This window comes from Macaca nemestrina, chromosome 12 (genome assembly GCF_043159975.1).
Source record: "Macaca nemestrina isolate mMacNem1 chromosome 12, mMacNem.hap1, whole genome shotgun sequence".
NCBI classification, from domain to species: Eukaryota; Metazoa; Chordata; class Mammalia; order Primates; family Cercopithecidae; genus Macaca; species Macaca nemestrina.
In genome coordinates, this window is record NC_092136.1 from 94,352,931 (window position 1) to 94,365,821 (window position 12,891).

General features: G+C 35.4%; 1 protein-coding gene across 6 annotated transcripts in view; it reads right to left on the reverse strand.

Moving 5' to 3' along the window:
- The window catches only part of MRE11 (MRE11 homolog, double strand break repair nuclease), an 80,961-nt gene that overhangs the window by 56,791 nt on the left and 11,279 nt on the right, over positions 1–12,891 (reverse strand). For all 6 annotated transcript variants that reach the window (XR_003018647.2, XM_011745851.2, XM_071075474.1 and 3 more), the window contains exons 5-9: positions 9,573–9,660; positions 8,560–8,701; positions 6,108–6,222; positions 1,401–1,586; positions 295–466 (exon numbers count right to left, since the gene is read on the reverse strand). Coding sequence is in view for 5 of the 6 variants with exons in the window: in XM_011745851.2 (XP_011744153.2) it covers positions 295–466; positions 1,401–1,586; positions 6,108–6,222; positions 8,560–8,701; positions 9,573–9,660 (703 nt within the window). In the remaining variant the exon portion in view is untranslated. The remainder of the gene's footprint in view (positions 1–294; positions 467–1,400; positions 1,587–6,107; positions 6,223–8,559; positions 8,702–9,572; positions 9,661–12,891) is intronic.

Genomic DNA, 12,891 nt, shown 5'->3' on the forward strand with positions numbered 1-12,891 from the left:
AAATTGGGATTAAAAAGGAGAAAAGATTATGTATTATGTTTTTGAAAAGGAAGAAAGAAACCAGGAGAGAGATTTAATTAAAGGTTTTTTTTAACATCCAGTATTCCTCCCTCAATGACTTAAAAAAAAATCTTGGACACAATTAAACACATTCACTGAAGAACAGTGTCCTTACGGGCTTCAGGAGAATGTAATCAACATAAAGGCTTCCCTCTACTCTATTAAATTACTTAATTGAAGGTGAATAATTCTTCAACTAAAGTAGATCTCATTGACTTTATCAAAAAGAATTACCTTCTCCAAACAGAAGCTTTGTATGGCTTGGGTTACTTTAGGATTATCTGGGTTAAAAATATCTGGATGATTAGCCAGAACAATATCCTCCATGAAAAACTGCCGCACTGTGTGAAGAGGAATTTTCTGCATATTCATCTTCCTCCCTTTAATACGCAGCAAACCAACATGCCTGAAATGGAGAGAAATGAACACCACGTCACAGTGTAAATTTCCTCAAGAAAACGTGCATGTGAAAGCTTCCATATTTCTTAGTTTCTACAAAATGTTTCTTCATAAAATAATACTCTTAAAAATAAATGTTTCTGCTAATTTAACCTTAATGTTATCATCACAGGAAAAGATGGTAGACATTTTCCTTCCCCAGAGTAAAATCAACTCATCCATTATTATTCCTGTCTGGTCAGTCTTATAAGGAAAGACAGACATAATAAGTATAATAAAATGATATCAGGACTATGATGGTAGCATATGTAGACTATAGTATTACATCTATATACCTATGTATATGTACATACATGTACACATATAGATAAAATGATTTTGCAGTGGACTCATGAAGAAAAAAAACCAATGAACATAGATTCTACTACCATATTCCTTAACCCTATTATAACAATCAGAACAAGTGATTCAAAGGATAAAGCCCATGATAAAAATTGAGTTTAATCACTGTTAACTACTTCTTAAAATCACATTATTGCCCCAAAAATGTTTTTAAAATGAGATACACGATATTGCACTTATAATCAGAAAATTTTCAATTAATTGGTTTTAGGAGAATTTTTTATAAATGAACTTTGTGAAATTGGTAATCATCAACCTAAAGCATCTAACTTGAAATATAATAAAAATGTGCATCTTGAATTTGCCTAATGAGCAGCAAAATAACACCAACTGGATGCTCTCTTTTTGAAAATGGCTTAAAATCTGGAAAAACAGTAAGACTACATAGGAGGATCAATTTTCAAAAATAAATCTATCATATAAATTACAATACTGCCAGTTAGCGGTAACCTTAACATAGGCCTTAAACCTATCAGATGATTAGTTATTATACCAAATATTTCTTAAAAATTGGCTCAAAATATATAACAATCACTCACTTCTTTACAGCTTCTCCTGGGGAAAGGGAAGTAACCACTGAGCTTCCCGGTTGTGAGATATAAAACAGCTGTTGTTCATTTTTGGTTGGAGCTATTTTACACTCATGTTCATGGCCCCAGATAACAAGATCAATGAAGTCATCCAAAAATTGTTCTGGAATGAAGTTAGTACTTCCATGTTTACTCCTGTATCAAGATTTTGAAAAATACAAATTTGATTAGAAAAATTTCATATTAATGAAGTCTACACAGATCTTTCTTTCTCCATTCACTAAAGATTTTATTGCATCCTTCTATGTACCAGAAAGTGTGCACAGGATTGGGAATGTAAAGATCATCAATACTAATTCCTGACCTTGAGAGCTTTACAAACTTATAGGACACAGACAAGTAGAAACCCTAAAAGAGAAAGCAGTCAATTCTACATTTGGAGGAAGAACATGAAAGGTTTTACATAGGAAGGATTTCCCCTTTGGTCAATCAGAAAAGCATGAACTCTATCAATAGTAGAAATCTATAAATCAGTCTAACTATACACTAGAGAAAACATACAGAAAATGAAAGTAAATTAAGTATAAATATGTCCAGTAATTTCTTAACATTATTTTTTTACTAATAAATATAATGGGAGTAAAACTGTCAATCTCACATAAATGCTAAGAGTTTTTAATATCAAATATTAAATAAGTGATTTGCAAACTATGGTCTTATAAATATATCAGTTATTATTTAAAGATACATGAAATGCAAGGTGAGAGAAGACAAGAAGGAATAGTTTTCCCTAATATTAACTTACATCATTGGAGATTCAAGTAAAAGTGTTCACATACTTTAACCCCAAGCATTCATTTAATCCAACCCAATATTCTTTCATTCACCCAACAAATACTGTTACCCAAACACTGTCTACTTTATGTCAGATGTCCCCGGCTTCTCCAGATATGGAAGACACAGCAGTGAACAAAGTCCTTGTTCCACTGTGGGAACAAGCAATACAGGTTGAGTCCCTAATCTGAAAATCCAAAATCCAAAATATTTTAAGTGCCAACATGGTACCACAAATGGTAAATTCCACACATAGATACTTCACACAAACTTTGTTTCATGCACAAAATTATTTTAAAACATGTATAAAATTAACTTAAGGCCACGTGTGTAAGATATATAAAAAATGTAAACAAATTTCATATTTAGACTTGGGTTCCATCCCCAACATATGTGCAAATATTCCAAAATCTTAAAACACTTCTGGTCCCAAGCATTTCAGATAAGGGATACTCAATGTGTAATACAATATGTATATGCGTGTGTGTATGTATGCACACGCATAACTTGTCAGTTAGTGATAGGTGCTATAAAGAAAAATAAAGGGAAAAGTGACATAGAAGTGGCATACTCCTCTCTACATATACAGGGTAGTCAGGAAAGTCCTCTCTGACTAGCGTCAAATGAGCACAGAACTGAAATGAAGCATCAATACGCAGAGAAAGGAAGTCCTAAGCAGTAGAAGAGCAGATGGTGCTGAAGTGGGAATGTGTTCAATGAATTCAAGGAACAGCAAGGAAAACAGAAGGGCTAAGTAGAATAAATGCAGAAAGACAGAAAATAAAATCAAAGAGTACACAGGCTTTTGCATCCAGGAAAGTTTTTATGTAAAAAACATAAATCTAAGGTATGAGATTATCACAACTACTAAAGAAAAGCAGAATAATTCCCAAATACAAAATGATGCCATTGTGCCTTGAGTGCTGGTTCTTTCCTAGAAGAAGGGAGGATGATGCTGGTAGGCTGACTGTAGTTTGTGACCTAGAAGTGATCAACAATATCCTTGTTGAAAGATTTTGCATGACCAAGTCATCTGCAGATTCAGATTCTTTCTTCTTTGAAACAAGAGAAAAAAACAGTTGATGTAGAGAAACAAATGGGAAACAAGGCAAAATGCAGAAGGCTCAAGATTCTTACTCAATCTGAGTTATTTTTTTTTCAAATAACTCTTACAAAAGCAGAAGCATCTTAAGAATGCACACGGTGACAAATGAATCTAACAGCATTACCAAAGAATCACATAACCACAGCGAATGGGGTGGGGAGAAAAGGAGCTAAGTTAGTTTGGAAAATTATGTTTCAATTAGATACAGAAAGGCCAAAGACTAAAATAACTTACATAAACATTGTAACCTAGTTGGGAAAGTTGTTTTGCACAGGGATATGAGTTAGCAATTTTGAAATTACTTTATAATTTCAAATTATACTAGAATTGGAAATATAATTAAACCAGGATTGAAAAAATAAGTAAATATATACATTTATAATATGATCCAGGCTTCTGTTAGACAAAGAAGTCACAAGTAAGGAAAGGGAGAAGACAAAAATGGACCTTGTAGGGCTGGATTAGAATCAGTCTGAACTTATCACTGGTTTTTTAAGCACATATATAGACGTGTATGTATGTATGGGTTACTATACACATATATATCTATTTCCATAACTCTGTTTATTCAGTGCTGAGCAAGTCCTGATAGCAGTAAGCACACCTACCACCCATTTGTGGGTTTCTGAATACCACTCTCCAACAAAAAGAATCACAGCACCTTGGAGAAATGGTTGATTCCAGGGCTAGGTAGGAAAATATCAGGTTGGTGCAAAAGTAATTACGATTTTTGCCATTATAAGAGCCAAGAGCCTTGAGCATCTTGAGGTACCAAAAAGCTAAGGTCATGCCCCCCAAACATGTGGGGAGACACTGAAAGGACACAGCAGCCAACATAAAAGAGAACGCAATGGTCAAAGCTGGAACAATCTGAGGAACAGTAGCAACTATAAAACTGATAGTACTGGATCTTCAAGTCCATAATGACATAAATAAATAAGTAAATAGAGAAGAAGGGACAAATTTTCCTTACAGAGAATTCCATTAATAAATATAGAAAGAATGAAGGAAATCAAAACTTACAATTAAAATACCACAGTATTAATTATTGGAAATAAGATCACCCATGGATGCTAAAATTAATGGGTAAAAGTTTAAGGTGAAATGGGATATTTGCATAGTCTCAAAGTATTTTCCCAAAAATATTTATTAATTGAAAAGTAGAAAATGGAAACTTTACAGGAGAGACACCTGTTATACATCCCCTTAATCAAATGATGAGAGGGGCAATGAGAAAAATCAACATCATATGGTGACTACCCATTCCCCTTACCAATGCTGCCATTCTACCTTTCATTCTTGCTTAAATTCTTAGAATTACTTACGAGTTTTCCTTTTAACTCATCATCCCTACTTTGACATAGTACAAAAAAGTGGTAGACCTGGGAAGCTCTATGGAAGAGAAGGAACAAATCCCAGTGGTGCAAAGTTATATGAAGACCACGCATATCTGAACTCTGGCCTGCTCCTCCTTTGAAACTCACAGTTTATTCAAGAACTCACACATAAGACAACACAAGTCAGCCTCTTAAACCCTTTCTTTTACCGAGTATTTAACATAAGTCTGCATTCACTGAATGCACAGAGTAGCCTGCATTCAATAAATGTGTTCAATAAATATAGTTGGCCCTCTGTATTGGCAGATTCGTGGATTCAACCAACCAAAGACTGAAATATTTGGGAAAAAAACAATAAAAAATAAAAATGAAAAATATAAATTTTTAAAGTAATATAGTATAACAACTATTTAAACAGTATTTACATTGTATCAGGTATTACAAGTAATCTAGAGATTATTTAAAGTACACAGGAGGATATATGTAGGTTATATGCAAATGCTATACCACTTTATTCAAGGGATTTCAGCATCCCAGGATTTTAGGTCCTGGACCCAACACCCCCCGTGGATACCAAGGGACAACTGTAATAAATTATATAGTCAGGCCCCAAATCCTTTGAGTTCTTCCCTTACAACTTCTCAGGTGTGTCCCTCCCATTTCTGCTTCATTGCCATCACCGTCACCACCTCATATTTTTACTGCAGTGATCAGATAATAAATCTTGCTTCTTCAAGTCTGTCTTCTTTTCAATCAATCCTATACCCTGCCAACAGATTAAACTTCTTAAAACTACTAACAAAAGAAAGGTAATCTAGCTATATTTGTATATTCTGGAAGAACACTTGCATATATGCAGCAGGAAACATGTATAAGAATGTTCATAACGGCAAGATTTATAAAAGCAAAAAACTCCTGTTCACTGACAGGAGGCAAAGCATAACTGTGCACATCAGTAAAAATAAATTACATTTCTAAGCATCAAAATGGATGAATCTCAGTAATGTAATGCTGAAAATAAGTTGGCTGTAAAATATATAGCATAATATGAGTATACATGTGAATAAACAGCAAAAAAAAAGCAATGAAATAATTCAAAATTAATAATGCTTCCCTTTGGGATAAGGGGAAGCAGGTGGGATCAGGGAAAAGGAATGGGATAATGGAATGGATAATCCAACAAAAAGATTCTACCTTTTTGTTAAATTGAGGAGTATTCATGGTGTATGCCTCATGTGTATGTTGCAAATATTCTTGCAGGTATTAATATATACTAAAGACAATTTCAAAATGAAATCACACAAAGCAAATCTATATTTTGTCTGATCCTCCACTGACAACATTGAAAGATTAAGGGCATTTCACTGAAACAGGTGAGTTCAGAAACAGATCTGGGAAACCTCAGCACTTGGCTCAAACTTTTTCAGAGAAAACTTTTACCTGTTCTGATGAATCACAAATAAGTTAAACCAAGAGTTCTCATCTTCTTTTGGTCTCAACATTGTTACTTTTTTATTGACAAACATTCGATAGAGCCTTTCATCTGGAATGGATCCTGAAATGGACATTACATTATTTTTAAATTGTTTTCTTACTTTGGCTTAAAAAATGAATCTATTTTGCTTCTAAATTATGTCCTTCTCAAAGTATTTCACTTTACTGTTGGCAGATACATTTGAATTCTGGAATCATTTATAAATGGGTATGTTCCAGGTTCTTTTTTTTATCTTTTTTTGTTTTGTTTTTAATTGAGACAGGGTCTTGCTATGTTGTCTAGGCTGGTTTCAAACTCCTGGGTTCAAGCAATCTTCTCGCCTCAGCCTCCCAAAGTGCTGTGATTACAGGCATAAGCCACCATGCCTGGCTGTTCCAGGGTTTTGTTTTGTTTTTTTTCAACAGAGTCTTGCTCTATTGCCCAGGCTGGAGTGCAGTGGTATGATCTTGGCTCACTGCAACCTCCACCTCCTGGGTTCAAGTGATTCTCGTGCCTCAGCCTCCTGAGTTGCTGGGATTGCAGCATGCACCACCACGTCTGGCTAATTTTTGCACTTTTAGTAGAGATGGGGTTTCGCCACGTTGGACAGGCTGGTCTTGAACTCCTGACCTTAAGTGATCCACCTGCCTTGGACTCCCAAAGTGCTGAAATCGCAGGCAGGTGCCACCATACCCAGCCTGTTCCAGGTTCTTGATAAACAGTAGTTAGTTGCATTAAAAAAAATTTTTCCATTTCAGGCATATATATGTTCAAAACCAGCAAAATGTAGAATAAAAATGTGAGTTTCCTATGCTTAAATTCTTATTAAAACTTCTAGTAATACTATTTTTCACCATCCCTTTGTTATAAATTATATATTCTTTTGATCTAACATATATATTATAACATGTGCAGAAATAAGTATTAAAAGGGATGATAAAAGTGTACTTAAAAACAATATTCTTATATTGTTTTAAATAAAATATATTGTGCTTTTTAAATAATTCAATGACTTTCAAACAATTCTCATATTCCATAAGTTCATCTTGATCTAGTGAAGGAAACTAACAAAAACAAGTCAACAAAATAGTTCCAAACATTGAATATTATGAAAGGAGAAAAAGCCAGGATGCTAAGATGGAGAATTAACACCATCGAATTAAAAGGGTGGACAACACTGCTACTTTATATACGGATTAGAGAGGGTCTCAGAAGGAAAGCCAACAATGTAGAAGTCTAGGAGTTAGAAGTGGCCTAGCTCCCAAGGAGAATTCCACAGGAGTGGCCAATGGAATAAATGGCTAAGGTGGAATGCAGAACATGTAACTGGAGACAAAAAAGTCAAGGCACACAAAGCCCAAGGCATTAGAAGATTAATCTACTTCAGTGTTGAAACACTGAAAACACTGGCAAAATTGAAGGTGGGTAAGTAGTAAAAAGTCTGAGAGAAAAAGCAATGCAGTTTAGCCAGATGGCAGAAGCTTAAAGGGAACAGGGTGTTTGCAGGCAGACAAGGAAGCGGTGGGTGGAGCAAGGAGAACAGTGATTCCCACTTTTGTCCAAAAGCCCAGGGGTAAGAGAACTGCATGGGACACAGGAACCTCAGGGGTCAGCTGGGCTTCACTGAAGGTTAGAAAGTAGAGACAACATTCAGAGAAGAGATAATAATGAGGAATCTGATAATTATAAAAAGAGTTCCTAGAGTTTATAATGAAGGGTTGGGGGACAGGGAGAGGTGCAGGGTAGAGACAGAGTCTAGTTAAGGAAGGTATAATAGAACAGGATAAGATAAAAGTTTGGGAGAAAATGGATGACTGGGGAGATGTGCTTCTGGTGGTGACTGAGGCATAATGAAATCTGACCTTAGTGTGAATGGAGGAGGAAAGGCAATTTTCTGGAGATAGGATCCCTAATAACACTGCAGTGATTAAAACAACTGTTAATAGCTTTTTTTAGAAAAGTATATTTCACTTCCTGCTGTATCACTTGCTGAATCAGACATAATATCCAGATTTCACTTTTCTTATCTCTAAAATATAAATAAACATGATGCTTTTCTACTTGCCAGAGGTGTTATGAAAGCTGGACAAAATTATAAGCTAGCGGTATTGTACAGTGAAGCATTAGACCTTTCAAAGACTTCCAAGATATCAAAGTGCTAATTATTCTATAATTCTAACATTCAGGATTCTACATCTGACTCTTAAAAAATCCCAAAATAATAAATAGTAATGAAAAGACATTTTCTCACCAAAAATTTTTACCAAAACCATCCATCACTTTTTATAGTCACCAATAAATAATAATAAGGTTTGCCCCATTTTTTCCAAACAGATACAAACTTATATCCAAAATTTTACTTCTCAATTGTTTGAAGAATCACACATGGACATAAAGAGTAAAATAAAACTGTCTTACCTAAACCATATAGCGCAATCTTTGTGCTTCCTTTTTGAAGCAAAACTGGACTAATGTCTATCTTCTCCACGGACATTGAACGTCCAAAGTGATTTACAAATCCAGCACAACTTAAAATGTCCAGGGCACAAAGTGCATCTGCCTACGTAAAATAATTTCAAAGAATGTTAGTGTGTATGTAAAAGTATCTACATGAATATCATATCACCTGTTAAAAGCATACTCCATATACTACTTACAAAAACATAGATGAGGACAGTGTTTTCTCAAAACAAAATTACAAAAGTAAAAGTATTTGCTACATTTTTTTGTACTACAAATCACCTACAGCAACTGGAACCACATGCCAAATGCAAGGTTAACATCTCACCAAAACTTAGGATGTCTTGGCCACAAAAAAATAAAAATCAGCCATGAGACAAAAGCTTTGTAATATTAAGCAAACCTCTTAAAGCCTGGGGAAAAAAGACCATAGCTCATCAGCGATTCATAATATTAATAACCAGATAAAATGAAAAAATACTTTGAGGGTAGGATCTCTAGTCTTACCTCCATATTAAACAGATAATCTAATTTAAGATTAGATTATCTAACAGATCATCTAAATTAAGATTAGATTAACAGATCATCTAAATTAAGATAATCTAATTTAGATTTAAAGATGTTGATGAAACAATCATTTCCTAAAAGTGAGATTTTATAAGACAGTTATAAAAACGCTGGCAAACTGTAAAGCGCTATACAAATGTTAGGTGTTCACTCCTACTCCTGGCTTCTTACTGTTAACATCAACACTAATGAAATAAAAGCATCGCTCATACACTAATTCTTATTCCAGATTTTTTAAAAAATCCAAAAAGCAGTATAAAAGTTTGTATGAATGTGAAAAGTCAACTTGACTTTTTAACTCAATTTGACTACTACACAGAGAAAAAGAGGAGGCATGCTCTCCACAGACAAACTAAACTGATCATTTCCAAAATTCCAACAAACCGTAAGAAAACAATAATTACCCCCGTGGGATCGTCATGATTGCCATGAATACTAAACACTGGAATTGAAATGTTGAGGTTGCCATCTTGATAGTTCACCCATGGAAATCTTAAAAAAAAAAAGTTATTTAAAATTTCTACAAGGGACAAAAGCTGTTTTCCCTAAGATTCTCCTCCAAAATATTAATGCAATCATAGGCAAACTGCATAATGTACATTGGCATATGATCACTAGCTTAGAGCTTTAAAAAATAAAATCGTAGGTGACAATTCATTTCAATTAGTTTGAAAATATCTCAAAGTACTACATTTTAAAGAAACCCCAACTATAATAAACAGTGCTTGCGGTATGTATGAGTAGTACATCTAATTAATGAAAAGTTAATAGGCCTTCAAAATTTTAAAAACTTAGCATATGGTTTTTATTCATAGTGGGGGGAGGGAAGAAAACCCATATACTTTAGAATCCCAAAGAGGTAAATTAAAACTCCCAGCTCTATCAATTATTACCTGTGCAAATTAAAGTCTCCTGTCAGCCCCTGCCCCCAGCCATCCAGCTCCCCTTCTCAGAGGCAAACAATGTCAGCAATTCCTAGTGCATTTTTCAAAAGGATCCTATACCTATACACACAAACAGATTTTCTTCCTTCTTACATAAATGATACAAAAATACATCCTGCTTTTATTACTCAACATATTTTAGAAATCATTCCACATCAGTACATGAAGACCTTTCTTCTGCTCTGTCAGCCACACAGTACTCCATTACATGGATTACCACGATGTGTTTGAGCAGTTCCCTACCAATGGACATTTAGATTTTGTGCAGTCTTGTTTTATAAACAATGCTACAGTGAGTAATGTTGTACAAAGTAATCTTGTATGGAGTGATCTTGTACAAAGTAATCTTGTACAGTGAGTAATCTTGTTGCCCTTGTGAGTCAACCTGTAAAGGGATACCCGGAAGGGAACTGTTAAGTCAAAGAGTATGTGCATTTGTAATTTTGATAGGCACTGCCAATTTCCCACCATAGAGATTTACACATAATGCAATGGCAATGCACAAGAGGGACAGTTTCCCCCTACCTCACTAACATAGTCTATTATCCAGCTCTTAAATCTATGCTAGTAGATCTCAATGCTAGCAGTATGTTGGAATTATCTTGGGGATCTTTTAAGAAATGCCAATGCCCATGACATACTTAGAGAGACTCTAAAAGTCAGTTGGCCTGGAGACGGGGCATCCATATTTTTAAAGGTTCTTAGGTAACTGTACTGTGCACTCAGGATTGAGAGTCACAGACCTATGCCAACCTGATAGGAGAAAAATATTTCAGTATAGCTCTTTTTCTTATGAGTTAGATCAAACTTTTAAAAATACATTTAGGCCGGACTCGGTGGCTCACGCCTGTAATCCCAGGACTTTGGGAGGCCGAGGTGGGCAGATCACCTGAGGTCAGGAGTTCGAGATGAGCCTGGCCAACATGGTGAAACTCCGTCTCTATGAAAAACACAAAAATTAGCCGGGCATGGTGGCACACGCCTGTAGTCCCAGCTACTTGGCAGGCTGAGGCAGCATAAGTGCTTGAATCTGGGAGGCGGCGCTTGCAGTGAGCCAAGATCAAGCCACTGCACTCCAGCCTGGATGACAAAGCGAGACTCTGTCTCAAAAAAAAAAAAAAAAGGTTAAATGTCATGTTATTTCCTTTTCTGTGAAGGACGTCCATCTTCTTTATTTCTTACTAACTCATGAATGTTATTGTCTTGAAAGAACTGCTTATTGGGGAATTCAGCCTTAATTTGCAATTGGTTGCAAATATTCCTCCTGATTGAACTCTGACTTCTGGCTTTGCTTCCAGCAGTTTTTGGCATACAGAAATTTATTTTTGCAAAGACAAACGTATGAATCTTTAAGGCTTCTGGATCTTGTATCATACTTAGAAGCCTTTCCAACATCTAGATTTTTAAAATATGTCTAACAGTTTCTCCTAGTAGTTTTACTGAATCCATTATTTCCCCTACATTATGAGCCAGTGACCTTCATCAAATACTAAATTCCTACATGTATTTGAGGCTATTTCTGGAGTTTCCATTCTCTTTCACTTACCTATCTACCAATTCATAAGCCATACCACATTTTCAATTATTGTAGCATTGTTATACTTCAAATCTAATTGGCTACTAACTCCTTAGTAGTCTTCTTTTTCGGGATTTCCCTATCTTTGTCTATTTTCTACATGAACTGTAAACTGGAAGATGAAATTATCCAAAATGTAACACAAAGGGGTAAAGTTATGGGCAATTCTTTTTTAACAGTATGATATATAAATGATATTCAGAAAGACAAGGGAAACAATATTTGAAAATATAATGAATAGGAATTTCCCCAAGTTGCTGAAAAACAATAATACTACACTAAATATATGATAAAGCCCACACGGGACAAAAAGAAGTAAATCCACAGCTAAGTAAACTGCAACATGTTAAGAACAATGAGAAAATCTTAATAGTTACCCAAGTATTGTCTTTATGCTAGTCACTAAGCATTCTTCTTATCACCTCAATCTTCTCAATTCTGTAAGACTGGCACATTTCTTACCCATGTCATGAATGACAGAACTAAGGCAGAGTAGTTAAGTGACTAACGTAGTTTTACAACTACTAAATGACAGAACCAGGATTTGAACTCCGACTGTTTTATACCGGAACCCACGCTCTTAATCACTATGCTAAACTTTCTAGCAACTCAACTCACAGTAGACTCCTCAACAGCAACGACAAAAAAAGAGTTTACCACCCGCTGACACTCCATGAAAAAACTACTGAAAACTGTACTTCAGAAAGAAGGAAACTGAATCTACAGAAAAGAAATGAAATACAAGAAACGACAGTGAGCAAAGAAATAGGTAAACATGTACATAGGGTGGGGAAACAGTTTTCAAAACAGAATGCAGTTTAAAAATAAGATAAAAGAAAGAAAACACTAAAGTCAAAAAATGTCCCGCCTGGGTGCAGTGGCTCACGCCTATAATCCCAGCACTTTGGGAGGCCGAGGTGGGAGGATCACTTAAGGTCAGGAGTTCAAGACCAGCCTCACCAACCTGGTGAAACCCTATCTTTACTAAAAACACATAAAAAAACTAGCTGGGCATGGTGGTGCACACTTGTAGTCCCAGCTACTCAGGAGGCTGAGGCAGGAGAACTGCTTGAAGCTGGGAGATGGAGGTTGCAGTGAGCCAAGATCGTGCCTCTGCACTCCAGCTTGGGCGAGAGAGTGAGACTCCTTCTCAAAAAATAAAAAAGAAAAAATGTCTCGAGTTTTAGATTTGAATAGAAGGAG